At 47.4% G+C, this 27,029-nt stretch overlaps 1 protein-coding gene and 1 long non-coding RNA gene across 2 annotated transcripts; both read right to left on the bottom strand.

Moving 5' to 3' along the window:
- On the bottom strand, positions 1-26,498 carry DPT (dermatopontin). Its single transcript, XM_026509429.4, has 4 exons — positions 26,046-26,498; positions 15,590-15,715; positions 4,870-4,977; positions 1-1,177 (listed from the first exon to the last, which is right to left on the bottom strand). The coding sequence occupies exons 1-4, from the start codon at positions 26,348-26,350 to the stop codon at positions 1,111-1,113; spliced, it is 606 nt and encodes a 201-aa protein (XP_026365214.1). The 5' UTR covers positions 26,351-26,498; the 3' UTR covers positions 1-1,110.
- On the bottom strand, positions 17,108-26,039 carry LOC130544241 (uncharacterized). The gene is made up of 2 exons (XR_008960383.1): positions 20,988-26,039; positions 17,108-19,616 (listed from the first exon to the last, which is right to left on the bottom strand). It is a non-coding gene; the product is annotated as an uncharacterized LOC130544241 (long non-coding RNA).
- Positions 26,499-27,029: the final 531 nt, after the last annotated feature.

Genomic DNA, 27,029 nt, shown 5'->3' on the forward strand with positions numbered 1-27,029 from the left:
TGCACAGTGATGTTAACATTTTTATTCCTTTTATGATGAAGAGAGTACAAAGGGCTGGGGACAGAGACATCACAGGAGGAGGAAGGACAGTGTCACTTCTGCAAAAAACACCCCTAAACTATGCAGAGATGGGAAGTGGAGTCTCGGAGAGGCCTTTCCCAGCCGGAAAATTGGGACCAATCCCGGTGAGTTTGCCAGTAAGTCCCATGGCTCCAGGGCATATGCCCGCCTTCCCAGGAGTCCTGGACACATCTCCAGGTGCCAGTGACTCAGACCCCCTTTTCTGTTCCCAAAGCAACCTGGCCACTCTTTCTTTCCCTCCAAGTTCCTAACTCAAGTCCCAATGTCTGTCTTCTTCCTTGTTCCTGTCTGATTCGAGCCAGATTTGCATAGCTTTCTCTGATTTCTGCGTCATGCATTACTGGGTATGCCTACAATCTCCCCTCCAGTCAGGGAATTCTTCCAACGCTAAGGCTTTCAGCTCTGCCCAGACCCTTTTATGTCTCCGTCTTACTTCCCTGTCTCCTCCCTCCTGGAGCACAGAACTCTGCACTTCGGATTTCCAGATAAGCACGGCCGATGTGGAGGGGGAGAGGGGAAGCATGCTCCCTCAAGGCTTGGTGAGGACCCTGGGTTTCCTTCAAACACACTGACCTGCAAAGAACCTTCATTGCCACCTTCTTCAGTTTCTGCCATTCACTCCACGACACTGAACCTCTTCACAGATACCGCTCAGCCCCAGGCCTGCCTGCGGCTCGTTTGGTAGCAAAAGCAAGAGCAAGCCTGTGACAGACGCTCCAGGAACCCGGCTTTTTTCTGGCTGTGAGCACACACACTGTACATGCCGTGTGCAAGAAAGCCATTGTCAGTCATATAAAACGGTTGCTATGGAACATGTTGAAAGTGAGAATGCAATTTAATTGTGGATTTTATTGTAAGTGTGATACTAGTAAGAAAGGCCCAGAAAGCTGACGCTGCAGCCGCTAACCAGCTCAGGGGGAAGAAGAGAGCAGCGGAAACCACGTCGGAGCTCCGGCTGATGTTGACGTATGCGGACATCCTCAGGTCTCCTGGCCCCCTTCCCCTCAATAGATTTGGTGAGTGGCAGATCTAAACATTCGCAAATTCACAGTCATAGTCAGTCATCCGGCACATTATGAACTTCCATTGGCGATCCCTGTGGGGAGAGGGTCAGAAAGCCAATGCCAGTGAGAAAAGTCACTGCTGACGGAAAAGCAGTGAACCTTTAGAGAATTTAGGAACTGAAAGGGCACCTGATCTCCCTTTGGTCTGTAGGAAGTCTCTAGAAAACCGTCAGGTAATCATCTGTGAGGTCAGTAGTCCTAGACACCTCCTCGCTCAGGGCAGGTGGCACTTTGCAGGTGACTGACTAGGTTACTGGCTATGTGGAGGTCCTATCCATCATTCGGGGTCAACTGGCACTACTCTGTCTCATGAGTACCTCAAGGACAAATAGGTTAACAGCTTGAAATAAAAGGATTTTTTTTAACATGGTCTCCATTCCGTTGTAGAGAATCTTCCCTTAAACAGACCACCAATTTGCTCATTTATTCTTCTAGTGAGTACTTGCCATGTTCAAGGCGCCACCCTATACATGATGGGTATCCCTCCAGAAAACACTATTACAGGGAAATGAAGGGAAGGGAAACAACTTTAAAACCCCATAAAGTGAAAAAGAAAATGCCTGCCATTCATGAGTAACAGAAATCGAATTGCATAGGACAGGCACGGGTATGAAAGTACGTAGAATTGCTCCGTTTTGGAAAATGTGGTGTGGATACATTTCAATGAATGTTCTTTGCTAGGGGTAAGCCTATGAACAAAAATTCATTGCGTGCGTACTCTGCATGGTGCTTTTCCGGTGTAACATCGTTTAACGGCCATGTGTCGATCGCAAGCACTATGCTCTGAGTGAGTTCAGTGTGTCCAGCATGGCACCGGCGCACAAGTGGGCTCATTTAATGATTCACGATTTAGGCGGAGAAGGAGACTCAGACAAACATGTGACTTTCTTTAAGATAATGAGGTGACAACTTCAGATTCCAAGTGTGTTGAACTGAACTCCTGCTCTTTCTCTTACACCACAGTACCCCCATAACTACCTGCCCATAACCCCATCAGAGGACATGGCTGTCACATCCTTTGCAAAATCCAACCAAGGATCAAAATAAAAGGTCATTCCATATATGATCACCCAAATCCTTCCAAAGCACAGCTGGGTCATTTAATCTTCGAATTCTCCTCCTCGCTTTCAACCCGCAAGGCTTCTTCCTAGGTTGGTTTATCCTAAACCACAACCAATACCGAGAAGGTCTCCACCCAGCCTCTGATCTGGAAGGTGGGACTGACCACACTTAGCTCTGGGAGATACCTCTCGCCAGCAGCTATGGGACATGCTGGTCCCCAGGCAGCTAAGTCAGGCTTTGTAGTGCTGAGTCCGCTGCTCCACGTCATTTGTTTAAAACGATTAGGAGGAGGGTCTCCTGGTGCAAGTCCTGAGAGTCTTGGTGCCCAGCTATGTATTAGTATTTATTCCTGCAGTTGTCAACAGAAGACATGGCTTCTTTTAGGTGGAGATAAGCAAATCGGTGGCATGCATGTTTATCAAATGAATTTCATTACTGTAGACAAGTCTTATTTATCTGTATACCAACAGACATAACTAGACTCTTAAGCCAGGCATTCACACTACTCTTTTAAAAGGCTGTTCATTGATGCTGAGCAAATTTTAGACTTGGTCCTAAGAGAACCAAGGGACTCAATCAGGCTCAGTCTTTGATTTCTTCCAGGACAGTGGCTTTCAAGCAGCTACACTTTTGCTCCCCAGGGGGGTTTTCGTTGTCACGACTATGGGGGAGGGGAAGTTGCTACCTTCATCTAGTGATCAGGACCAAGGATGCCGCTAAACGTCTGGAAGGACAGGCAGGACAGGTTCCTGCAACAGAGAGCTTATCTGGCCCCATGTCAATAATGCTTAGGGTGAGCAACTCTGTTCCAGGAGGAACGCACTATGATTTGCATATGGAGGGAAAGTACCTGCCCCGTGGGCCCTGCCCTGGTGCTATTTCTCCAAGGCGGTGGCCTTAGCATCTTTCAGCAGAGCTGAAGGAATACGTGCTGTGGATCTTTAAGCCACCGATTATTAGCGACAGCAGCAAAATCACATGGGTATGTTCATTTTAAACAAATGCATGACATGATATTTCAGTTTTCCAAGGCTCTGGGTTAATCCACATAACTGAAAAATTTCAACCCCACAGGAATTGGATATTTTGACTGCATATATATATATATATATATATATATATATATATATATATATATGTTTTCTTTCTTTATTATACTCCTTCTTGCCTTCTAAACCAGCAATACAGAACTAATTTTCCTGTGGACTTGGAGACATCATTAAGAATACTGAACGCCCTACTGCACTGTTATCCAGTCTGCCCTTGGGGGCGACACACCTGCTAATTGTCACCAGGCCCCCATGGTTTTGAGTTCTTAAGCCTTTCTTTTCTTAAATATATTTTTGTGTGTGTTATGTCATTTAGTTATTTTCACTGGCAAAGAGTTTCGTTTTACATACTATTTTCATTTTCATTTTTTAGTTTTCTGCTTCTAGAAAATAGATAACCAAGCTACTTAAAAATGGATCTAAAATAAAAATGACTAATGTGTGAGAAATGAGGGACTCTCTTAGGGTTAAACATAAAGGTCTTTGTGGAGCCGGCACATGTAGAGTGCCCTTTCAGAGCTGTTTAATGTTTATTCTATTGCTTTGCTTTTGTTTTTTAAATTCTGGGCCATGTTAACTTCAGTTAGGTGAGATATCATTTCATTTAAAAACACGGATATCTCTGAAAGATAAGTCACACTCACAGTTATCATAGTCCATTATCAACGAGTTAATGTAAGTTTTGTTCTGTTTGCAAAATGTTTATTGGTGACTTTTCAGGAATTCATATTCCTGTGCTGTGTAAAGCGATTACCACCTGACTGAAAGTACCTGAATTTACCGACCCCTCTGTCTATACTAGCTGGGAGAAGAGATCTCATGTTCTTATTGTTTTGAGTGTTTGGGATAGGATTGGGCGCTTATTAAGAAAGGAGATGGAAGAAATTTGTTTTGCCTTCAGGCTATATGTAAATCCTCCCCTTTCCTTTCTTTTCTTTTTTTTTTTTTTTAAGATTTTATTTATTTATTCGACAGAGATAGAGACAGCCAGTGAGAGAGGGAACACAAGCAGGGGGAGTGGGAGAGGAAGAAGCAGGCTCATCGCAGAAGAGCCTGATGTGGGGCTCGATCCCATCACGCCGGGATCACACCCTGAGCCGAAGGCAGACGCTTAACCGCTGTGCCACCCAGGCGCCCCTTCCCTTTCCTTTCTAAGTATGATGGGATCCCCTCCCCTTCTCTTCTCTCCCTCCCTTCAACCCCAGATGGGGGTCATCTTGAGACCAGCATCAGCATCCATGGGGGTCCAATTTGACAGTTGCTGTTCCTTCAACCATTTTTGTCCTCTCCTCTTGACATTGGGTCAGATAAAGTGCTCTTTGAAATTGAGGGAAGGGCAGAGCTTGGAACATCACAGGAGACCAAGCTGAGGCTTTTCTGCTCTGAGTGGCCTGGAGCCCATCATCATCTCCACGGGGGAGCTGTTCCATGAAATGGGTTTATGAGAATAGCTCCATTCCCATGGCCTTCCACCATCCACGCAACTCTCAGTTAATTCTAGACCAAGTCGGAAATAAAGTAGGGAAAATCCCCAGTGGAAATTCCTGCTGACAGGGTCCTTGCCCGGAGCTGGCCCCTGGCTCCTCCAGCTCCTAGCCCCTGGGAAGGCTCACCTGTCCACTGCAGAGAAAGTGGTAGTTGCTCCTCGCATGTAGTAGTCGTAATTGTACGACATCATGTCCATTTCTTCCCCATAGTGGCCTGGATATTCCGTGGTCAGCCTACGTGGGAAGAATAAATGTTTAGAGGAAAAAGATAAAACACTATTACAACAAAGAAGAGATGGCATTTGAACTTCACGGGAAACCCAAGCCAGAGTTAGATGGACTCCACCAAACCATTTCAGGCTGTGAAAGATGGGTGGTTTGCTCCGGCTTCTCCTTTCTTCTTGTTGTTAAACTACACACTGAAAAAGATAAAGATAACTCCCCAGGCCTTGAGGAAATATTAATTAATATCGGTATTAGTTCGTGCCATTCAAGTCTGCTGGTATCATGTTTCCACACCGTGGATTGTGATTATTAGTGGGTCATGAAATCAAATTGATCGGTTATCACCAAATAAACGTTAAAGAAGAAAAAATAGAGTAGAAAATATCAGAGCACATACTAAAGATAAGTTCTTATGTATGTGTGTAAAAACTTTGTTTCAAATGTACTGTATATGTGTATTTATGATGTATGTATGGCGTGATAGTTTAATATGTATTTTTTTACTTTGAGACATGATTAAAGTGTATGAAAAATATTAAAGTAATATTTAATCCCCACAAAATCCTCCTTTTCTTTGTCTACCATTGTTTTATGGCACCCGAAACAGTTCCTGCTACGTAGTATTTGCTGAATAAATAAATTGCCTAATCTCAGTTTCCTGGTCTATAGAGGAATGAAAGTTACGTTATAGGTTTGTTACTGGGACTAGTACAGATATGCGTGATGTGTAAATGATAGAAGGTGAATCATAGGAGCAATTTTGTTTCTTCTTCCCCCTTCTCCTTTTCTTTCTTTCCCCTCCAAAATTTCAATCCCAGGCCTCTCTCTGAGTAGGTTTGCAGTGGTCTACCTGGAATAAATTTAGAATCTTTTGATTCTCATAAGGGGATCTTTGGGATCAAAATAGTCCTTTCAGTGTGAAATGGGTCTGCCAAAGTCTTTATCTGTATCTCCAAGGCAGTTAGTAAGTGTCAGTAATTTCAGCTGATTTGGGTTCACCAGGTCATTGCATGTTGCTGTACATATGTTGATGATAGAAAGATGTGCCACTATGTAGACTTAATATTGCAAGGATTATCATGAAATCTTAAAAAGGAGTGATTTATGAACCGGAAGCTTTCCTGGGAGGATCTCAGTGCTGGATGCAGCAAGATCAATGGTTAGCTCAAGATAACGTGGAGTTAGCTAGAGCCCTGAAGGCCCATTCTCTAGGCTTAAATTGTTCCTTCGCCACATGTAGCCCTCCTTGTTCTGGGACTTTTCTCAAGACACAGTTATGCTTCATTAGGATGCCAAGCCCAACCCAGAGTGGGTTACACGTGTTTTCACTTAATGTGTTCATGAAGGGAAATAAGGCTCTGCTAATTCAGAAATCTATTTTGTGCTTCTAAAGAGACCCCGAACAAGGACTTCCTCGTTCTAACGAAAGTGTTAAATGAGTCATAAATGGACGTAATCGGGCCTCATTTGGACCCCATTGATTTGTGATCCCCGAGGAGTCTAACAAGTGCTAGACTAAAGTTTACCCAAAAAAGAGGCATTGGTTGGAAAGGTGAATAATGCAAGTTAGGATTAAGAGAAATGGGGTAGGAGGTGTTTTCCTTACTTCAGGGAATACAAAATATTTTCCAGAACTTTGAAGCACTCTTGGGATTCAATGTCTAAAAGCTAATTGCCAAACATTTTTATATGTTCTAAGGAAGAATCTACACATGGCAAAACTGCACTAAGCCAAATCCAATCGCTAAAATTATTTGGAAATAATCAGTCTAGATATTTATTTTTTAAGTTTTTGCTGATTTGATGTCAGATTACTTGGTTAGTTAAACAAATTTGGAATAAAGTGGAAAAGAGAGGCTTGCATTTAAAAAAATCATGAAGTTTTAAGCTTCGAAGGGGAATAATTTACCCAATACTTTAACTGGCATTCTCTTTTGCCTGAGTTTTGGTGGTGATCAGATATAGGTCCCCCAATTAACTGGACAGGTGGTCTGGAAGCCTCTCGGGGGAGGGTACGGCTATTCAGTAGATTTCTAGATCGCCCTGGAGAAGGTATAATGCATGCTCACTGGTACATTTCCATCTTGGTCCCAGCCAGGTTTTTGTTCCACTTGATTTTTGGTTGTTGTTGTTTTGTTACAAAACGTAAGATAAGTTTAGATTATCTTGCAGAACCCTGGATTAAGGAGGTCAGGGAAGGAATTTGGACATTGTTGGCAATTGTGCCGGCTTTATGAAACTAAAAATATAGAGGGAGAAATGGCCCAAATCATTAGTAGAAAGTGAAACTCCCAAAGACCATCCATAAAGGGAACTGCTGTTTCAATATGATCTAGGATTCTGAGTTTGGGAACCAGATAACTCTATCTCCATTTAGTTCTTAATGACATCATGCCCACACAAAATGTCTTAATAAATGAAAACCCCAATAACAGCTCCTCCAAGAAAAAAAAGAATTTAAACCATCAGAGCTAGACACCGAGACAGGGGCATAGGGACTTGTCAGGAAATTAAAAGAGGCCACAAGGAAGCAGAAGATTGGGGTTTCATAAGCGGTGGCATTGGGCTTCCTGAGTGCAGGTGGAGAAGAGTTCTGGGTGGTTCCAGCTTCCTTGTCAATTACTAGGTCACTTCGGGCAGCTTTTTGGCAAAGCATACTCCGTACTGAGCATTGCCATACATTCCTAGACCAATTACAACAATCAAACAAGCCTTCACCTTGGTAGGATGAAGGGAAGGACCAGTCAGTAAGGCGCCTTTATTCAATGCACTGAAATGGCTACATAATTGAAGCTCTTCTGTCGGGATCCTTACGTACTCCTTTACAAAGAACTGTGTGTGTGTGTGTGTTCCTCCTATCACTGCTGGGTGAGTGACTTATTTCGGTACACTTTCTCATCCCATAATACTTTTTCTGCCATCTGCAGGCAAGATGAGACAGACAGAGAACTTGAAAAGTGCATGAGAATAGCTCAGCAGGAACTTGATAACACAGAACCACTTGTACGACTTCTTAGATGGGGTTGAAGGAGATGGAAGGAAATTAAATACATCTTAATTAGGGGCTGAAGACAACCCTGTGAAGCTGAAGCGATTTTTAAGATTGATAGAAGATATTCTCATCTAAGATTCTTAAAGCACTGAAATTATCAACAGATCCGACTAGAATCAAAACATGGCTGCCGAGCGGTCCGTTATCAGAATCAGAGCCGCCATGGAGAGATGTCCCTGTGCTGTGACAGTGGGAGAGAGCCAGCCCCGGTATGTGTTCTCCCACCCATTTTAGAAAGGGGAGTAGAGATACAATGTAGTTGGGTAAAGAGGTCAGATTACTTGTTGTCAGAGGTTTGGTTGACGACCAGTTTTAATAGTTGAAAGACAGGGTTTTAAATCTCTTCCTCAGCAGAGAGTGACTCAGCGTAAAATTGTACCCAAATCCACCTCTATTATTGATTACAGAGCAGGTAAACCTGACGTCACACTCTGTAGCACCAGGATCTGCTTGCCAGTGAGGACAACTGGGTTATAGTCAGCCAGGATCACATCCTCAACCTTCTCCCGCCTCTGGGACACCAGAGAAGCACACACCACAGCCTCCCTCCTGTAGCAACCAGAAGAACACCCATCATTTACACGTTAACAAACCAGAATGGGGGTGCCTGAGGAAGCTTCGGCTTTTCTCTAAATTAGTATAAACTGAGGATGTTTTCTGACCCGTTCTTTGGTGAGCAATCTACATTCAAACAACATTTCGAGAAGCTTCTTCTGGTCAATCCAACCTCTAATTCTGTTTTGCCCCTATTTTCTCCACTTCCCAATCAGCACCTTATTTTAAACATCCTATTCTAATGTCCTGTTACTTGTCAGCACCAAATATATAGTATTTGATTAAAAAAAAACAGGATTCCCCCCACCAAAACAAAACAAAACAAAACAAAAACAACACCCCCCCTCCCCCCAGGATTCCGTTAAAGCATCTTGTTTCATGTTGAGGACCAATCTGGTGAGCTCCTTAAGGGCTCAGTGGTACCTGGCAGCAGATAAACCTTAATGATCTCGTTCACAGTGGCATGGACGAGAAATCCAGCATTTGTAGAACTGATGTGTTGAGGTTGGCCCACATTCTACTTCCAGCTACAAGGAGTATGTCCCTCTCGGACAGGCCAATCAGTGAGAAGTTTTTAAATTGTTCATGATGAATCCTCTTGCATACTGCTTTTCCAGGGCAGCTAGCAAGAGCGAGCATATCTCAGGTCAGCTAATTTGCTAATGGCCTGGCATCCCCGATAGGAGCTGCATCAGAACCTGTTTGAATTATTTTTGCAAAGATGAGAAAAATAAGACCCAAAGGCAGTTATGCATGAAGGAAAGCCCCTGCAAAGGAGCAACCACCCGACTTCCCCTCCCAGAGAGCTGGGGAGCTGACCCCGTGGGGCTGAAGGACCGGGTCTCTGTAGCCACCGAAGTACGTCCTCTGTGGAGAGACCCTAGACTCCGGGGGAATGGGAAAGAACCTTGGATGTTCACGTCTGTCTTCTTGCAGCATTTGGGAGACTGATATTTCAAATGGTTCAAATATGTGTCACCCTACAGGGAAACAGTTCCAGAGCTATCTCTGACTGAAATTAGAAGGAGGAAAACCTCTAAATATTTTCCAAATTGCTCTCTTGGAACCGAGTTTCTAGCTCACTGGCCGCGCCCAGGGCTGGTTCGCAAGCACGTTTGTTTCCATTCCTACTGGCTTTCATCAGCCACGTTGCATCATGGTCACCTTGGTCCTAAACCCTGATGGGGACAGCTCCACCTCCAACATCTCCGCTCCAGCTAAAATAACCCCTTTCTTCCTTGTTTTCTCCCAGATGCCTCCTGTGCTGCCAGCTGACACTTCCCCCGTGTGCGTCTTCCTTTCCCCTCTGGACTGAGAGAGCTCAGCACTGTGCGGAAGGCATGCGGCTGCGAGGCGGATAGATCTGTTTGAGCAGAGCTTGGAACTTTGCATGGGTCCCAACTTCCGCGCCTCACTTCCCTCATCTGGGTCCAAGTGGCATATTTGCTGTGTGAGAAGTAAATGAGCTAACACGCGAGCACATGCTAGCTGCCCGATCAATACAGGTGTCATCGTCATCATTACAGGGAATGGGCGGGATCAAAGTCTATAAATCGTACTTATTTTACATACATTCACATTGACTGGCTGATTGAATAAATTAATGAATGGAGAAATGAGTGGCTGTCTCTAGACTCCAGAAAAGGCAAGTAGACTCGCTAAAACGGAGTGTGGCTCTCTTCATCTCTGTAATAACAGCTTCCAACTTGCTCAGAGGTACCAGGATGGAAGCTGCCCTTCTTACCAGCCTCTGGGCACGGCGCTGAGCGGCACCTGACCAGGGGCGGGAGGTGAGAGAGACCACAGTGGAGGTGCCTATGACGTCATTCTTGTCCCTGCCATGATATCATGGGGGACTGGTCGTGCAAACACCACCCATCTTGTATTAACATCTGAACCATGAGATGAGGGGTTAAAGATGAGCTTTGATTGAGGCTTTGGGGTGGAAAGAAGAGAAGAATGTTCTAGTTAACTGATTATAGGGCTACCTAGGAATTAAGAAAAATATTCTCTTGTGTAGGACTTGAGCTTCAGGGAGAGAGGGGAGAAAGGCAGGGGACAAAGTGACAGGCAAGAGTCATGGGATCTCAAGGTTGGAGGAGAATTGACATGTCATTTATGTTGATTCTGAGAAATAACATTTTTTCCCATCAAAACATAATATGTAATGAATCTAATGAAAGGCCACAGGTCTGGAGAAGAACCATGGAAAAGGAAGTCGATGCTCAATCGAAAACCCTCGGTTCCCAGGACCCAGAGCCTGTGCCTGGCCACGCCTCGCAGGCTGATGGGGGGCGGTCTGGTGCGTGGCAGGCAGCGGCTACAGCTGCTTGGAGACTGGCGAGTTATTACAAACAGGCTCTGAAGGGTTGTGCTTCTTCAGTGACATGTATTTGTGGTTTGCGGATGACTGGACTAAAGAATTTAAGTTCTCATATATAAATAAATACGTGTAAATTTTACATATGTATACAGCCCATGGGGACTGTTTAGTGACAGCACGTCTAATCTATCAGAAATTCACTCTCTTGCCAGAGTTCAGCGAGGCTATAATATCCAACGAGAAACTTCTCAGTCGGAAACGAGAGCAGCGCCTTGGTGGCCACCAAACAAGTCTCGTACTCATTGGGGAGTTGGTTGCACGATCTGTTGTCTTTTCCTGCAAGAGTGGTGCTCTTTCTGAATCCTTAAATGTTTGCAAACACAAAGATGATAGCTGCTCCTTGAGCTAGTTCAAAACACGGCCAGGCTCTGTGCCGCAGAACGGCTTTCAAAGTGGGAGAGAAAAATGTCCCCACCCACATGCGTCCAGTTCCCTGGGAGGTAATTCAAGCCAGTTTCAGTGATGTGAGGAAAGTCTTCAAATAGGAACGTTATCAGCAGTTTTCACTGTGGGAAGGTGTGGGAAAACACTTCTCACTCTGATGGGCTGTTAGAAGGATCAAATAAAACAATGCTCGTGAAAGAATCGTTTTCAGCTGTACAACATCATCTTATCAATGTCAGGTTTCACCACTGTTACTGTTCCTACGGGCTGCAACATTCATTCAAGAGATTTATTAAGGGTCTATTTTGTGCCAGGCAATATGCTGAGATGCTGAAGAAATAAGACTTAGTTTTTGCCCTGGACGCTTCATGGAGTTTAGAAAGACATATATTACAACGTCATGACTCAGGCAATTTAAAGATGCCGCTGCAATGTCTAGACACCCCAGGGGCTAGTGAGTCATGCACTGCATACCATGGGGCATTCTGCAATCTCATTCTGCTGCTTCTCCAAGTTTCCCTTTGAAAAAGTACCACTTCCTTGGCCAACCGCAGTGGCTCTCAGCTCTGACACTGTGTCGTCAGAAATAGAGGCAGCTTCCTCGGGGGGACTTGCTTCCAAGTGGACTAGCTGTGTCTTTCTGAGTAATTCTCTCCTCTTCTCCCCCCTTGGGTTCTGCTGACCATCAGTGACATGTCTGGGTGGTGGGGTGCGGGGAGGGAGGGGCCAGGCCACTGCAGACCAAGTTTGGCCATGGGTCCCTGAATGTCTCGGGTAACTAAGGAAAAGTGGCTCATCTTTAACCTCAGGACTTTGTTCCTATGTGCATCTTTCCATGCTCATTAAATTCTTTTTTTTTTTTAAGATTTTATTTATTTTATTCGACAGAGATAGAGACAGCCAGCAAGAGAGGGAACACAAGCAGGGGGAGTGGGAGAGGAAGAAGCAGGCTCATAGCGGAGGAGCCTGATGTGGGGCTCGATCCCATAACGCCGGGATCACGCCCTGAGCCGAAGGCAGACGCTTAACCGCTGTGCCACCCAGGCGCCCCTCCATGTTCATTAAATTCTTAACATCTAACAATTGGTGGGCCGCATCTAAGAGAACCTGAGGTCATTTCTAAAGTACGTGAGAGGAAGGACATCCAGTACTTGTGGGGAGCCGGAGGAACCTGGAACCAGCCCCCAAATGGTGAATGGAAGTCTGAAGCATCATTAGAAAATGAGTGGAATTTTGAGACATAAAGACCTGGATGTCTTTTGGGTGTCAGCGTTCAAAGAAACGGTGAACTTCAAGCAACAATGGTCAGGATAGGGATGCAGATCATAGATCCCACAGAGATGGGGACTCTGGCAAGATTAGATAGCTCCCCTTTCTCCCACCCTTACCTCCATTCACTGCCACTTCTGCTGTTAGACAATTTTTCTAACATGAATGAGACTGTTTCTTGCCTGCCTTGTCACCAAAAGCCTTGGGCCCTACGTCCATGCCCTGTATTGCTCTGTTTGGCCAGAAGCCAGGTGGCCAGCCGGTGACACTGTGACCACTAGGGGGGCAGACTCTCCCTCCTGTCTTGGCAGAGAAGTTGGTCCTCCAGCGATGGGATGTGCAGCTACCCCACTCCCTCCTCCTCTGCCTGGGGAGCAATGAGTCAGTCACCCCCCCCCCCCCCAGTAGATGGTCCACGTGGACCATCTCTTGTTTCTCGGCACAACCAGCTCCAGTCCTTGGTTCTCTTCTTGCAGGACGATCCCACCCCTGACGGTGATGACCTTGGGTAGAGTCAGCCTTTGAAAGGCCTGTCTGTTAGTGAGGAGGCCAGGTCTACACCGAAGCCGGGAAGGTTGAAGAGGACAGGTCAGCTCTGTGTGATCATAGCCAGTGCCAGTACGGACGTATATTATCTCATTTTATCCTCACAGAATTAGGAAGTAGGCCAAAGTTATTCATTCATTCAACAAACATTATCGAGTGCCTAATAAGTGCTTGGCACTAGGCAAGGGCTTGGAATATATCAATATAAAGATCTTTGCTTGTACAGAGCTTTTATTCTAAGGCAAGGACGGGAGAGTGGGATTTAAAAACAGATTAAAAAAATTTTTTTAGAGTAAGTGAGTAAATTATGTTTTCTGGGCCTCTTCACCTTATTCTGCATGCCCTTCAGAATCCCTTGTTCAAACATTCATTCAATAACTATCAAGCAGACACTACGGTCCAAGCATTACACTGGGCACTGGGGATACAAGATCAACGAGTTCCCTGTATGCTCCCGATGTTCCCAGTCTAGACAGTTCAAGCACTAAGAGCTGTAAGAGGCATCCGTGAGGGCAGAAGGGCCCCCCACACCTGGTCCTTGCACTGCCCTTAGGCCGTCCATCCTCCCCCTCCGCAGCAGCTCAGGGCTGACTTCTCTGTAACCCTTCTCTCCTGAACGCGCTCCTCGAGACCACCCAGCCTCCCACGGCCCTGATGGATTCCTTTGGAGCCTAAGGGGAAGTCTTGCTAATGTGGTAATGGATTAACTGACTATTAGTTTGTTGGTTACTCTTTCGGATAATTTATTTACATTTTAACTGACTTTTAATGCCTCTCAAAAAGGGAGGCAGATCTCCCCATGCTTTCTGTTAGCAGGAACATTGGGGAAAGTCGTGCTTCTCAGGACACAGCGGGCAGGCTCCTACCTTCTCTCCCCACTGGGTGGGGCCCAGTCATTTTTAGGACCTTCACCCTGTCTTTAAAATCAGTTCTGGGCATCTGGCTTGCCTCTTGCAAAAGCACCTTTGGCGTCAAGGAATTTTTAGGGCTCAAAACAACCTCAAAGATCTTCTGGTGGCCTTCGGGGAGTTTGAGGGCTCCTGGAAATTCTGTGTAAATTTTTGTCTAAATATGGTGAAGTGCATTTTCTTTTTCCCGAAGACAAGATCTATAGCTTTCATCAGATTCTCAAAAATATCAGAGACCCAACAGAGGTGGCCATCATTTTAAGTGATGGACTTGAGGCCCAAAGAGAAGGAAGATGACATTCTAGAGACAGCACAGTTACCGTGGAAGAGGAGGAAGGGAGGGGGAGGAGGAGAGGGAGGGAGAAGAGGGAAGGGGTCAATACAGAGACAGGAACTCAAGTTTCTTGTCCTTTCAGTGTTTCTTCCAGGCCACCCCAGCAGGTGCAGGCTTTAGGTCTTTTCTCTGGGATCTGTCACAGTTCGATCCTAACACCCCAAACATGACTGCTCACCTGCCGTGGTGGGGTAAGAACTGCTTTGTAGGGGCAGCTTTGGAGAGCTAGAGTAAACCCCTGCTCTGTCCTACAGCTACAGATATCGACTGGCTTTGAGCTCTGAATTTACTATTTATCATTACTCTAAACAGAAAACTGTTAGCTTTTGGAGTTGCCCATGCCGACAGCCACGTGCCCTGCCCGGGCGTCAGTCGAGTAATACTGTCTGGTGGCAGAAGAAAGCATAACCCACAAGGCTGTCCTTTCCAGCGCCACACTGCAGAGAGATAAATCCCTTGAGTGAGCCAAACTTCAAACGTTGACACTTTCGGATCTCTTTGTCCAAGGCAGAAATGCCTGGCTTGGTTTTAGACTGAAGAATTTGGGACAAGTTGTGTTGTCAACACCCATTGGAAGTTATCCAAGTAAATAAATATATACACATTCTCCTAGTCAATTTGAAAGCTAGGTCAGGGCATATTTGGCATCAGCCCAGGGAGCAGGGAAGGAGCAAAATTATACAAATTGGAATTACAAATTGATCTAGAAAACACTAGCCTCTTCCTTTGGTCTGTAATTATATACTATGTTTGCTACTGTGACCTGTGACTAGAAAAATATAGGTTCCCAAACAGGTCCAGCAGCTTTGGATGTGATGAGCAGTTATTGTGGTTGAGGGAAAGAGCACTGCAACAAGAGTCAGTACATCTCAGCTGGGGGGGGGGGGGCACTCCCATGAAATAGCTGTCTAACTTTGGACAAGTGACTTCCTTGTTCTATGGTCTGCTTGTTTCTTTCCTGCCAAAAGAGGGGTGTAGATGTATTGGGTTGATGAGCCTTGAGGTCCCTCCCAGCGTGAATATCATTCAAACCTTTTCATTGCTTTTATGCATTCATCTCCTATCTGCTGCCCGCTGCATTCCAAGCTTAGTTTGTGACAGCCCAGGCTTATCTGAGGTCAGAAACAGAGGCCAGAGCGTCCCCCCAGCCCCAGGCATCTTGAGGCCTTGCGTTTGGCTGCCAGGCTCACCAGCAGGAATACGGACATCTCTTGCTGTAGCGACAGCAGTAGAACTGCCATTCCCGATCCAGCACGGACTCGAAGTAGCGGCTCTGGAACCCTGCCACCAGCCCGTTGTTGGAGCACGTCTGGTACCTGAAGAGAAGAGAACAACTCTGAGTGAACTCACGACAAGGACCCGCAAGACCCCAGCTCCCGCAGCTCCTGAGCCAGGCCATGCTTTGGTTGACCTGGATTCCTGACAACGTATGCCTTTTATTTTAGGAAGGGAGGGGAGGGACAGAGGAGAGGGACAGAGAGAATCTCCATGCCCAGCCCAACGCAAGGCTCAATCTCAGGACCCTGAGCCAAAATCAAGAGTCCGAAGCTTAACCGACTGGGCCACGCACGTGCCCCTATTTATTCCGTTTTAATCCAAATAATAAAGACTTTGCTATATTTGTAGAAATAACACATGCTCACCTTTAAACTTCAAATGATTGAGAATATTTCAGCTGAAAGAAATTGGGGAGCGCTGCTCCTGATAAACTTCTATGAATTTATAGTTAGAGGAAGGCATAAGTGGATGGATATAGAGGCAAATGTGTGTTGAGACCCACGTCCTTGACGCGCTAGGCTTCTTTGTTCTGCCACCGCTCACGGCTCATCAGGAGTAGGGCCACTTTGGAAAGCACCTGGCACATTTGGGAGTGGGATGGGAATGGAGGGCTCAGATCTAGGACAGTGGATAGTCCAAGACAGTCTATTATATCCTAATTCTAGCAGCGTGAGGGAGAGCTTTGCGAGAGAAAGCACTAAAAGTTGTAAACGAAGCTTCTGCGATCTTCCTTCTTACCATCACTACAGTTCTGGCTTCCTCTAAAACGGCCCTTTCAAACCCCAGCCAGGCTGCGGTTTCCCTGTGGCTGTTGTTCCATTGCTGGGGTTTGTCCTGTGCGCTCGGATCACCACAGGGGACAGTGTTCCCTGGACTTAAGTGAAAATAAGTGCAGCAAGATAAGCTGACCTGTTCACGGGGTACCCGCTCGGAAGGCGATCCAAGTACCATGAATTCCCCGCCGGCTGTCAGCCAGGCAGCTGGCCCCACGACCCTGTACGGGAAGTGTGCGCGTCACTCCCTCACGCACCACCCCAGATAACGCGGCCCTGTGAAGATTATCTGACACTACAGGCCCAGGGCCTGAGAACGTATGGTGAAAGTCAGACAACCAAGCAGAACTCTCTCCTAGCTTCCGTCCCACGGCCATCCCATTGGAGGTTGTGGTGCATGCGGCCAACACAATGAAATGACTCCGTCCAGAGTTGGATTTTTGTTGGGGTACATTTCACGTGGGGATCAGTAGAGCAGAATGGCTAAGAGCATGGGCTATGCCGCTGGACTGGTGTTCCAGTTACTCCCGGCTGTGTCGCCTTGGGCAGGCTTCATACTCTCTATTGGCCTCAGTTTTCTCATTTGTAAAATGGGCATCATAATAGCATGTACTTATTTAAGTTACTGCGAAGACCACATAAGACAATGCATGTATATTCTGGTGCTTAATAAACTATTTATTATTGTCATCACACTTTCGTCTTGTCCACCCCCAACTGGGAGCGTACTCCGCCAAAGCTGCCTTGGCTCCCCAGTCTCCAGTCAGAGGAAAGCGGGTAGACTCCATTGTATTCCCCGAGCTGCCGTTCCCCTGAAACAAAGCTCATGGAGATTGGCTGTCTTAGGTGCTGACACATACCCGCTTTGTAGCACAGATACTTGAGCGGATGGTAAAGTCCTTAAGGGAAAAGATCAGTCAGTCTTCAGTTTGAATTCCCCATGGCTCCCGACACGATGGGTCTAGCAGATGTTTAACAGGAGAACGAACGAACGGATGACTGGTCAGGAGTCTTCCATCACCAGAGGCAGAGCTGACATTGAAGAGCCCATCACTCAGATCCAGACAGGGCCCTGACACTCCCCCTAGAAGTTTCCAGGATCCGGAGTGAGTGATCATCTCCCCACATCCACCTTCTCCCTCAGGAACAAAGGCTGCTCAGGCCGAGGGCACAAAATGAGCAGAGCTTCGGTCCTTCCTCCCTTCCGTTCCTGCCCCTTTTGATCACCTTTCTGTAAAAGTGCTTTATTTGAGAAGACTCGCTTAGACATTTGGCCGCAAGCTGCAGGATCACAAACATGGGAGCAGGCAGGAGAGAGGAAGGGTGAGGGCAGCTGTGAACACGAGGGGCATGGGGGAGCAGGAGAGGGCTGGCATCGCTGAAGGGACTCCGACTCAATTTTTAAAAAGTGGCTGGTGATGAAAAGACACCCTGAAGGCTCTGTTCCACTTCTCAGCCCCTGCTCGATGCTCCCGAACGGGCCTGCAGAAGAGTATGGACCCAGGACTGCAGGCTTCGGGGTAGATTGTGATGGAAGCCCAGCGCAGCCGTGGGCATGGACTCCCTGAGAACGTCCCCACGGAGTCTGAGTCCTCGGGTGTCCTGCTTCAGAGGCTGTCTGCTCCCCGTTTCAGAGGGCAGACTTTCTTTCGCATCATCCCTTTTGAAGGCTGAAGGCTCAATTTTGTTTCACAAACTGGATCATTGTTGGCCCTGCTCCACCTGACAGAAGAAACTGTCCAGAAGGCAAATCACAAGGCAGTTAGTTATCCCTCCCCTGACAATATTCAGGGACCTTCTCTGAGAGGGTGGCCTTTTCAAAGGGACTTATCTTGGGGCTGTCCCCTGGAAAGCAAAGACAGAAAACCTTCTCCTGTGTCTGCGGCAGTAAAACAAAGAAGTGACAGGGAGCAGGGGAAGAGTTGTTGTTGAGGAAGCAGCAGACCCAAGTTCTGTCCCCATCCTGTCCTTACCACACTGTGTGGAGCCAAGTCTAAGTCACTCCTGGCCAAGGTGGAACCTGGAAGAACAGGATCCAAATGGATCTTTCTGAGGCCAAAGCTTCATACATGAGCTATCAGGGACCACAAGAGTTGCTCCAAGACTGTCCTCTGCTTCTGGTCCACCCTCTGGCCATGTTTTCTCCTTGTCTCCTGTAGTCTTCTTTGGGTCCAGGGCGGTAGGTCAGGCCAAGTGATGGCGGCTGGCACTGGAAAGTGTGCACGTGTCTGGTGTTGTTGGTGAACTCTTCTGTGGAATTTTAGTCCCTCCTTCCAGTCTCTGCTGGTTTTGGTCCAGACTTATAAAAAAGTCCAGAGTCTTAATGGCAATGGGTCTGGCGTAGAACAGGGTAAAGCGGCGCCATCTTGGTCAAGCTTTCATAGTCACATCTAATGGGTGGGCTGGTTGTGCTGGTCTCTTTCCTCCCAGTTCCACAGACATGCAATGTGCTCCAGGCCTGTTAGCCAGTCTCCAACCACATAGCAGAGATGGAATAAGAGCTCTCTGCATTGGGGAGACCATGTGACACAGCCTCCTTTACTCCCCCAAAATTGTCCCCCAGTCCAGCTTGATGAGGGCTTAAGTTCCACCAAGAGAGATTCATTATTTTAGAATAAAGCTTTGATTCCTGTTAACTCTCTTTTCCCCAGAATAATCCTTTGAGTTGCTCTAAGGCATTTATAACATAGTCCATAGGGTTTTAGAATGTTCATTAAATCTTCCAACAAATATGCATCGGAACCTACTTTCTGCCTGGTACTGTACTTGGTCTGGGTTCCTTTCCAGAGGGCTGTACCAGTTAGGACACGCTATGGCAATACAGATATTGGAGAGAAGAAGTAGATGGGCACTATAGCCAGAGAAGAGAAGCAAGAGACTGGGTGGGGACATTGGGACAGGGAAGTGGCAAGAGGCAGAGACAAACCCAGTTTGGGGGCAAGGTGCGATAGTGCAGAGTTTCTGGAAGTAAGCACTGCACTGCTGAGCGCTGGGCCTTCTGCCACACAGGTGGGGACGCGAACAATCTGAATAGTGCTATGCCGTACGCAGTCTGTTCTCCACCTGCCCACATCGGAGTGAGAGTCCTCCTGTCTTCTCCGTGTCTGGTTTCATGTCTACCAGGCTTCCAGATGGTGATGCTCAAATGGCCTGCTGGATAGCTTCTCTGGATTAAAAAAAAAAAAAAACAAAACACAGCAGGACAGAGGGAGAAAAACAAATTCTCCCCAAAATACAAACTCCTGCCCTGTTTTGGAAAAATACAAGCAGTAGACACCATCCCAAAGGCGTCTGAGAAGATCCAGGTTATCTTATGTGATGTAATAACATCACAGTTATGGCCTGAGAGCAAATCCAGGGCACGTGGGAATCTCAGCCTCAGCCATAGGAGCCCACCAACATCAATTAGCACAGTATTTGTGAACCCAGAGATCGAACACTGCCTCAATGTCCATCTGAAAACATGACCAATATCCAAGACACTCATGATGTACGCTTAAATCTTTATAGATCATAACTGAATTACCTGTTCCCCAAACAAGATGGTACACATCAGGGGCCTTTGTAATGTAGCCATTCATATTTCAGGGCCAGCTTTAAAATGGACTGTGTGATACGTATCTCTTTGAGTTTCAGTTTCTACAGCGTGTTCATAAGAGTAAAAATAAGCAGCCTTTGTCAGGGACTCACCGAGTGCCAAGCCAAGAGTTGTGCTCAGCATCGTAACCTGTGTGCATTATTTCGGTCATCAAAACAATCTCATGAAATGGGCTTGCATAACCAGTTCCCTCTGCCACCAGCGTGTGATACGTAAGGAAACGGGTTTAGAGACATTACGTGATTCTCTCAAGGACTCACAGCCAGTAATGCCTATATATTATCCCATTTACTTCTCACAGCACTTCTGTCTTGGCAGGGGTAGAAACTGGGGCTTGGAAAGTTGACATAACTTGCATTAGCAGTCGTGGGGTGGCATTTTGAGAATTGTCCTGTTTGACTCCAAAAATTATCTTCCCGTTACTTCAAAATGACTTGAACAACTCACACACACACACATGCATGTGCACACACACACACACACGCACACACAGAGGAAGATATCCTAACTCTGTGGAAATCTCTTATTTATTAGGAAGACTATGTCTGGCAGGTACCCCCACCGAAGCAAATCCCCTGCCTCCCGGGATTAAAGAACCTTTGCCATCCTTGTCAGCACAGCCAAGAGCCATTTTTGCAAAACTCCAGTTCCCCAGACAACTGATTTCTAGTACTTAGAAGAGTGATCTCGGCGGGGAGTTGGCGAGAATCCTGGAGCTGCCATAACCCTTCTCCCACACTCGCCTTCTTGCCCTCAGAAGTCACTCTTACATGGATGTGATATCTTCTTTAGCCCAACACTCATGAAAGCTTTATCCAAGAACATTTCCCGTCAGCCAGCAGCGCTGGGCATCAGAATGCCTCGCTTGGGCCCCGCCCTTTGCTGCTCACCAGCTCCCAGCGGGCAAGTCACCCAACGCTCTGAGCTACAGTCCCTCACCTGCACAACAGGGAAATAGTGGGTCCGCCTTCCAGTATCACCGCGAAGCTCAAATAAGATTAGACTACGAGTCACTCAAGGGTGTAGACCGTGTGTCATTCTTCTTCATGTTCCTGGAGTCTGGCAAAATTTGTGATAATAAGCATTTGGTAGTGAATGAATGAGCAAAGGGACATATAAATGGGGAGTGTTTATAAGCTACCAAGCACCACGTCAATTAGGCCTAGGGTCATAGCACCTGCATGGAAAGCTCCTATTTCATGGGTTTTTCAATTGCTGCCCCTCTTTCCTTCATTCCTCAACTACGATGCAAGGACGTTGCTCTGGATTATTCTCCGGGCCCCTCCTGACACCAAGCTTCTTTGATTCTGTCGCTGTTTGCCTTTTAAACCACCAGCATGCACTCTACTAGCCTGCGTCCTTCGTTTTTATACCTTTTTCGTTTGAAGTAATTTTAGATTTACCGAAGAGGCGTTCCCCTGACCTTATCTTTCAGAACTCCGGTTCCTTGATCACCACTAAGGAATGATCACTGGTACAACCCTAAACCCCAGACTTCATTTGGACTTCATGTTTTCCCTCAAATGCCCTTTTTTTTGGTCCCAAGATCCAAACCAGAATACCATGTGGCATTTGGCCCGTGTGGTTTTTGAGATAAAGAGCTCACTATTGCATTTTTGAAAGCTTACTGGGACAGTAGGTTTTGGGGATAGTAGGATGGGAATCTAATGAAGAAATCATCCTGGGATAAGTGTGTCCAACACCGTATGTGAGTGCTTTAGAGAGCTTCAGGAAGTCTCAGAAGACCATCCTGCAGGGCAGCAAATGCAACTGGCCAAGATGAGACTTGAACGATGAAGCTGGGCTCTCTATTATACGTAATGGGACACCGCGAACCAAAACGATGAACAAAGTGGTTTCCCTCACGGGAAAATCTGCGGGCGTCTTTGTTGAGTGTGGTGGGGACACTGGCTGGGATTTGAACTGTCCAAAGCACTCACTAGTCTGATTTAGACCTGCATACATATTTAGTGGTCCTACTATGCACTGGCATTATTCTAGGCCCCGGGGAATATTCTATGCAGCGTCAAATAAGAGAAAGTCCCTACATTTGTGAAGCTTGTTTTGAAGGAGGCAAACACTATACAAATACAACTCAGCTAATGACAGGTGCACCACAACAAACATAAAACAGATTGGGGAGTGGAGGGTGGGAGGGAAGTGTGGGTTTAGGCAAGGTGGTCTGAGAAAGACTCTCAGGGGAGGTGGGCGCTGTGTGTCCTGAGTGCTCAGAACCGTGAATCAGGGAGGACCGCTCTGTACGACACAGAGTCCTGGTCTCCAGTAGAGTCGGGTTATGGAAAACCGCGTTCCCGCCCTCTATTCTTAGCTTCAGATTGACCTTGAGGCTAACACAGCTCTGTGGGACAGTTTTCCTTTCTCCTCTTCTCCGTCACATCGCTTGTCTTTGGTGAATTCATAAATTTAAATTGTCAGCTCTAATAGAAGCTGCCATTTATAAACACCTTGCCAAGATCCTTTGAAGCCCAGGTTCCCCCCCCCCCAGCCCCCCACCAAGGGGTTGGGAGGAAAGTAGATGCCCATAAACAGAAAGCTGTTCCTTTGAATTCAGGCCCCATGTAAACCTGGCTTGCCCCAAACCAGCCCCATCGAATTGCAGATTCACTAAACCTTTATTGACCACCCGCGATGTGCCAAGCACTTGTTTACAGCGAGACTTAGAGTCCCTCTTACGTTTCTCCTGCACGCACACAGTGACGCCCCCTGCTTGAGGCAGGTGCCACACCTTCCTTTCTTGGAGAATGAGGAATCAAACCCACAGGGTGAAGAGATGATAGAAACAGGAGTTGTGAATCAAGGTTTCCTGATTCTAAGACCAGAGCTCCTTCTACCACATGGCAGCTCTGCCTCACTAGAAAATTCCAGCTTCATTTTGCTCCACACAGGACCCACATGTCCTATTGCCCGTGCCACGTCACATTAGAGATTCCCTGAGAACAACCGAGGCATGCCCTGAAATGGCAAAGTGCCACACTTGGGACTCTGGGAAAGCCTCCTGGTGGCCATCGGTAGGGAAGTCAGCATGCACGTCCCAGAATCTGGCAGTTTTCTACAAACTACAGTGAACAGCAGTGTTATGAGACACTCAGCCATGCTTAGAGCACCTTTTATTTTATTTATTTATTTTAATGATTTTATTTATTTGTTTGAGAGCAAGAGTGGGGGAGAGGGAGAGAATCTGAAGCAGACTCCGTGCTGAGCTCAGAGCCCGATGCGGGGCTCGATCCCTGCACCGCGAGATCATGGCCTGAGCTGAGGCCAGGAGTCGCGTGTTTGACCAATGAGCCACCCAGGTGCCCCATGGAGCCCTTTTTAAATCTGTGCTCCAATTAGCAAAGGCCTTTAGTAGATCCCATGTATTGTTGTCAGATCTGTGTTTGAGACTCCTCCTCTCTCTTAAAATAAACCTGCAAGCTGATTCAGTTTTACGAGGCAGCCAAATTCACGAAACCGTCGGCAGCTCTTCCCCCAGAGCAGATTACAAGCTTGCAGCCCATGGGAGGTGTAAGTGCCCCTCAGCCTCTGAGCACTCTTTCCTTCCAGATTTTTCACTGAGACTGAAGTCTAAACCCAAAGCAATAATCATCTAAAAAAATGCTTCTGGGGTAATTGGTATCAGACCTGGGGCAGCTGAGTTTTACTGTAAAGGAGCTGTTTTTCATGTTCGTGCGTTTTTTTACTCTGTGATTAGCAGAGTAGGAGGCAACAGAGGGTGGAAAGGGAGAAGGAAAATCGTTTGAGTCAGCAGAGCCCAAAATGTGGAGGAAGAGGTGGAAGAGTGATCTTGCCTGTCAGCCTCTCACTGGGCTCCCATTGGCCAAACAAAATCATGTTATGTCCACTCCCTTCCTCTTTTGCTTTTCTTCAAACAGTCTGGCAGTTAATGACAAACCAGATGCAAGTTGGCAAGTTTAAAACTAAACATCATTTGCCTTCTCTCCCTGGCAGGGATGAACACAAGGATCGACAGAATGTAAGAAAAATCCAAGTGCATTTTCAGGGCCAAACAGAGCATGGGGTATTGGAGTTGTGGATTCTTCTGAGATCATGTAGTGTGACCACTCATTTTCCAGATGAGGTGAGAGCCTAAAGAGTTGAACCCCTGGAGCAAGGTCACGTGGTCTTTAGAACCTGGATCCGAATCCAGGCCTTCTGACTCAGAGCCCAGGGCTCTTCCTCTGGGGTTAAGAAATCATCTCCGAGTGCCGTTTTTCTATATGACTCTAAAAAGGGGCATTAGAAAGGGGCCCTACCCGTATAATGACCCCCTAGATGGGAGGACTAGGTGGTCCTGTGTCCCATGCCAGGCAATGGGCCTGGCTGTGGGACTCTCTGAGGCAAGGCTGGACTCTGAGTTGGCCACGTATCAGATGGAGTTTTGGATAATTAAATCTGCTCACCAGAGGCAGTGGGGTGGACAAGGAAGGCCCAGTAAGCAACTGCCCCCCCCACAGCTGCTTGTTTGACCCACTCCCTATCCCTTCCCCAGGCTGGCTGAGCCCCTCCTCAGTCACGGTAACCAAGCTAGCCCCCAGTCCTCCAGGGCTGGGCTGCCACTGTGCCCTCCCAGCTCCTGTCCTTCCAGGATGAAGCACTTCCCTGAGTCCAGTCCTGGCCCCTGGCTGGACTGACAGACAGCCCACATCAGGCGGGGGCAGCAGGAACTCAAGCAGCTTGTCACTGTGGCCACGCACATACACTTTGGAGTTACGACTCACTAGATTCAAATCCTGGCTTTACCACTTTCAGGCTGAGGAAACACTTGGGTCTCTAGGCCATGGTTTGTCTACCCATAAAACGACTTAGATTTATTTTGAGCATTAGTGAGATAATCCATATAAAGCATCAGCATGGTCTAGCTCAGGGTAAGCCCTGAGAAATGGCTGTTTTGACTACTCAGAAGTCGCCTCTCTTGCCTGGCTCTTCCACTCATGCGTCAGTGTCTTTCCCTCTACGGTCTCATCACGGTGCTGTCTGCCGATTGCGTGGTCCCCCAGAGTTTGACCACCCCCAACCCGCTCTCCGCCACGTGCTGCTGGAACCCTCAGAGTCCTGCTCTACAGAAAACCCAGCAGCAGTCTATCAGCTGAGCTTCTTCCTCCCTGGACCTGCCTCCCCCAGAGCCTCCCCAGACCCCCAGGGGTCCTGCCGCCCCATCCAGGCTGCATGAATAGCCAGCCTCGCCGGCAGTAGTACTGGGATGGGCTGCTGACCAAGGTCTGGGGCTGGGACGTCACACCCCACAGCAGAGCACTGGCTTGGACCATTTCCATGCCATTGACTGTGGCAGAGCCCCATCAGGCGAGAACAGCACTTCTCCCTAAAAGTCTTGAGTAAACTATTTTCTGGCAGTGAAACCCACTTTAAATTCAGACAGAGAGAAGGACCTCGGTCCTTATAACCCAGAGAAAGCACGTTTTACAGGGCAGCAGAGAGGTAGTTCATTTCCCTTCTCTTTGCCGAAATTTCTTTGTCCCCTCTCCCCCGTTCGCTTGTTTTAAATCCGCATTTCTCAAACTGTCCACAGTGAGGGTCCAGTCACTTATCGCCCCCAAACGATTGTGGGCCAATACCTTTGTAAAACAGTAAAAATAAATGACTACAAGACAAAAATGCCATTTGGACATCACAACAATATTACATTGCTATAAAGTATCTTAAAAACTTTCAATTTCTGTACTTATCTTTTTACAGGCTAGTAAACATTTTGTAGACCCCCGGTAGTCCGTGGACCAAATTGAGAGGAGGGCTGCTTCTGGAAGGGACAGAAGCACAGAGGAGCCCATCTGCCGTGGGCACGCCCCATCCTGGGGTTCTGTCCTGTCATGTAGGCTGCTGGGCAGCAGCCCTGCCCCCCAGAGAATGAGTTCCTCGCCCCGTCTCTAGAGGCTGGGGTCAAGCAGCCCCGGGGGCGGGGGAGGGGAGGGATGTGCGGCCATGGCCATGCCCCCGCCCGAGAGCGCAGGCTGCCCTTACCACTCCATTCCAGCTCTGTTGATCTCCTCCCACCAGCACTCCGTGGGCTCCCCGAGGTTCTGCGGCGTCGGCATGCAGGCATAGTTCCACTGTCTGTCCGAGCCTTCTTTCTTGTTGAAGATGCTTCTCACGGCCACCACCACCTGCCCGTGGGGACACTGGTAGCTAAAGCCCTGCCGGTTCAGGTTCACCCACCCGTCATCGCTGTAGTCGTGGTACTGCTGGTACGGGTACCCGTAGTCTCCGTACTGGCCCCAGGCCACGGTGACCAGTGGCAGCAGCACCCAGAGCAGAGTGAGGTCCATGCTGCCCGGGCTTCTGGCAAACACTGTCACCCGAGGTCTGCCGGGCGGACCGTTTTATACAGCTGCCGCTGACATGTGGCTTCCAGATGTCGGTAAGCAGGCTCCAACTGCAGTGTGTCATCGTTGAAGCAAAACTTCTCGGCGTGGAGATCCTGGCCATAAGTCCATCCAGCTTGTTTTAAGGTGGAATTCTAGGAAAACGTAAGGAACAGACAAATGAAAGAAACTCCCTGGAGAAAGAACAACTCTGCGGATAGATTATAAGAGCAAACAGCTTCACACCCCTTAAAAGCCTTCACCTGAGAGAACCTCTGTCCGCCCCTCCTCTCTCAGGACCTTCCCTCCCTCTGCTCCCCTCCCCCAGCAAACCCCTGCATTTGTTCTTCAAACTCACCTTCCGGGACCCCACAGATACCCACAGTGATTCCAAAACACCAAAGTAATAGGATGAAGGGACAGGGTCATTAGGATTTTGAGGCGCTAGATGCCTGGTTTCTTCTAAGTTCTCAGCCCAATGTCTTTTGACCCTGAGTGTACGTATGGTGTGCCCATTTGCAAGGCGGCTCTGTGGATTATTAAGTCACACATGGAAGTGCTGTGGGCCCATGGGAAGAGAAGTTAGGCACTATCTCTGCACTCAAGCATCCTTCTGAGCTGCTGAAATTGGACCCAGCTCTAT

Source organism: Ursus arctos, unplaced genomic scaffold (assembly GCF_023065955.2).
Source record: "Ursus arctos isolate Adak ecotype North America unplaced genomic scaffold, UrsArc2.0 scaffold_2, whole genome shotgun sequence".
In the NCBI taxonomy this organism is placed as follows: Eukaryota; Metazoa; Chordata; class Mammalia; order Carnivora; family Ursidae; genus Ursus; species Ursus arctos.

Excerpts from the sequence above, each read along its gene's own strand:
- DPT (XM_026509429.4), bottom strand. The coding sequence starts at position 26,350 with ATGGACCTCACTCTGCTCTGGGTGCTGCTGCCACTGGTCACCGTGGCC. Across the intron at positions 15,716-26,045 it reads AACAGAGCTGGAATGGAGTG|GTACCAGACGTGCTCCAACA; the intron begins GTAAGGGCAGCC and ends TCTTCTCTTCAG. Across the intron at positions 1,178-4,869 it reads ACTTTCTCTGCAGTGGACAG|GGATCGCCAATGGAAGTTCA; the intron begins GTGAGCCTTCCC and ends CTCTCCCCACAG.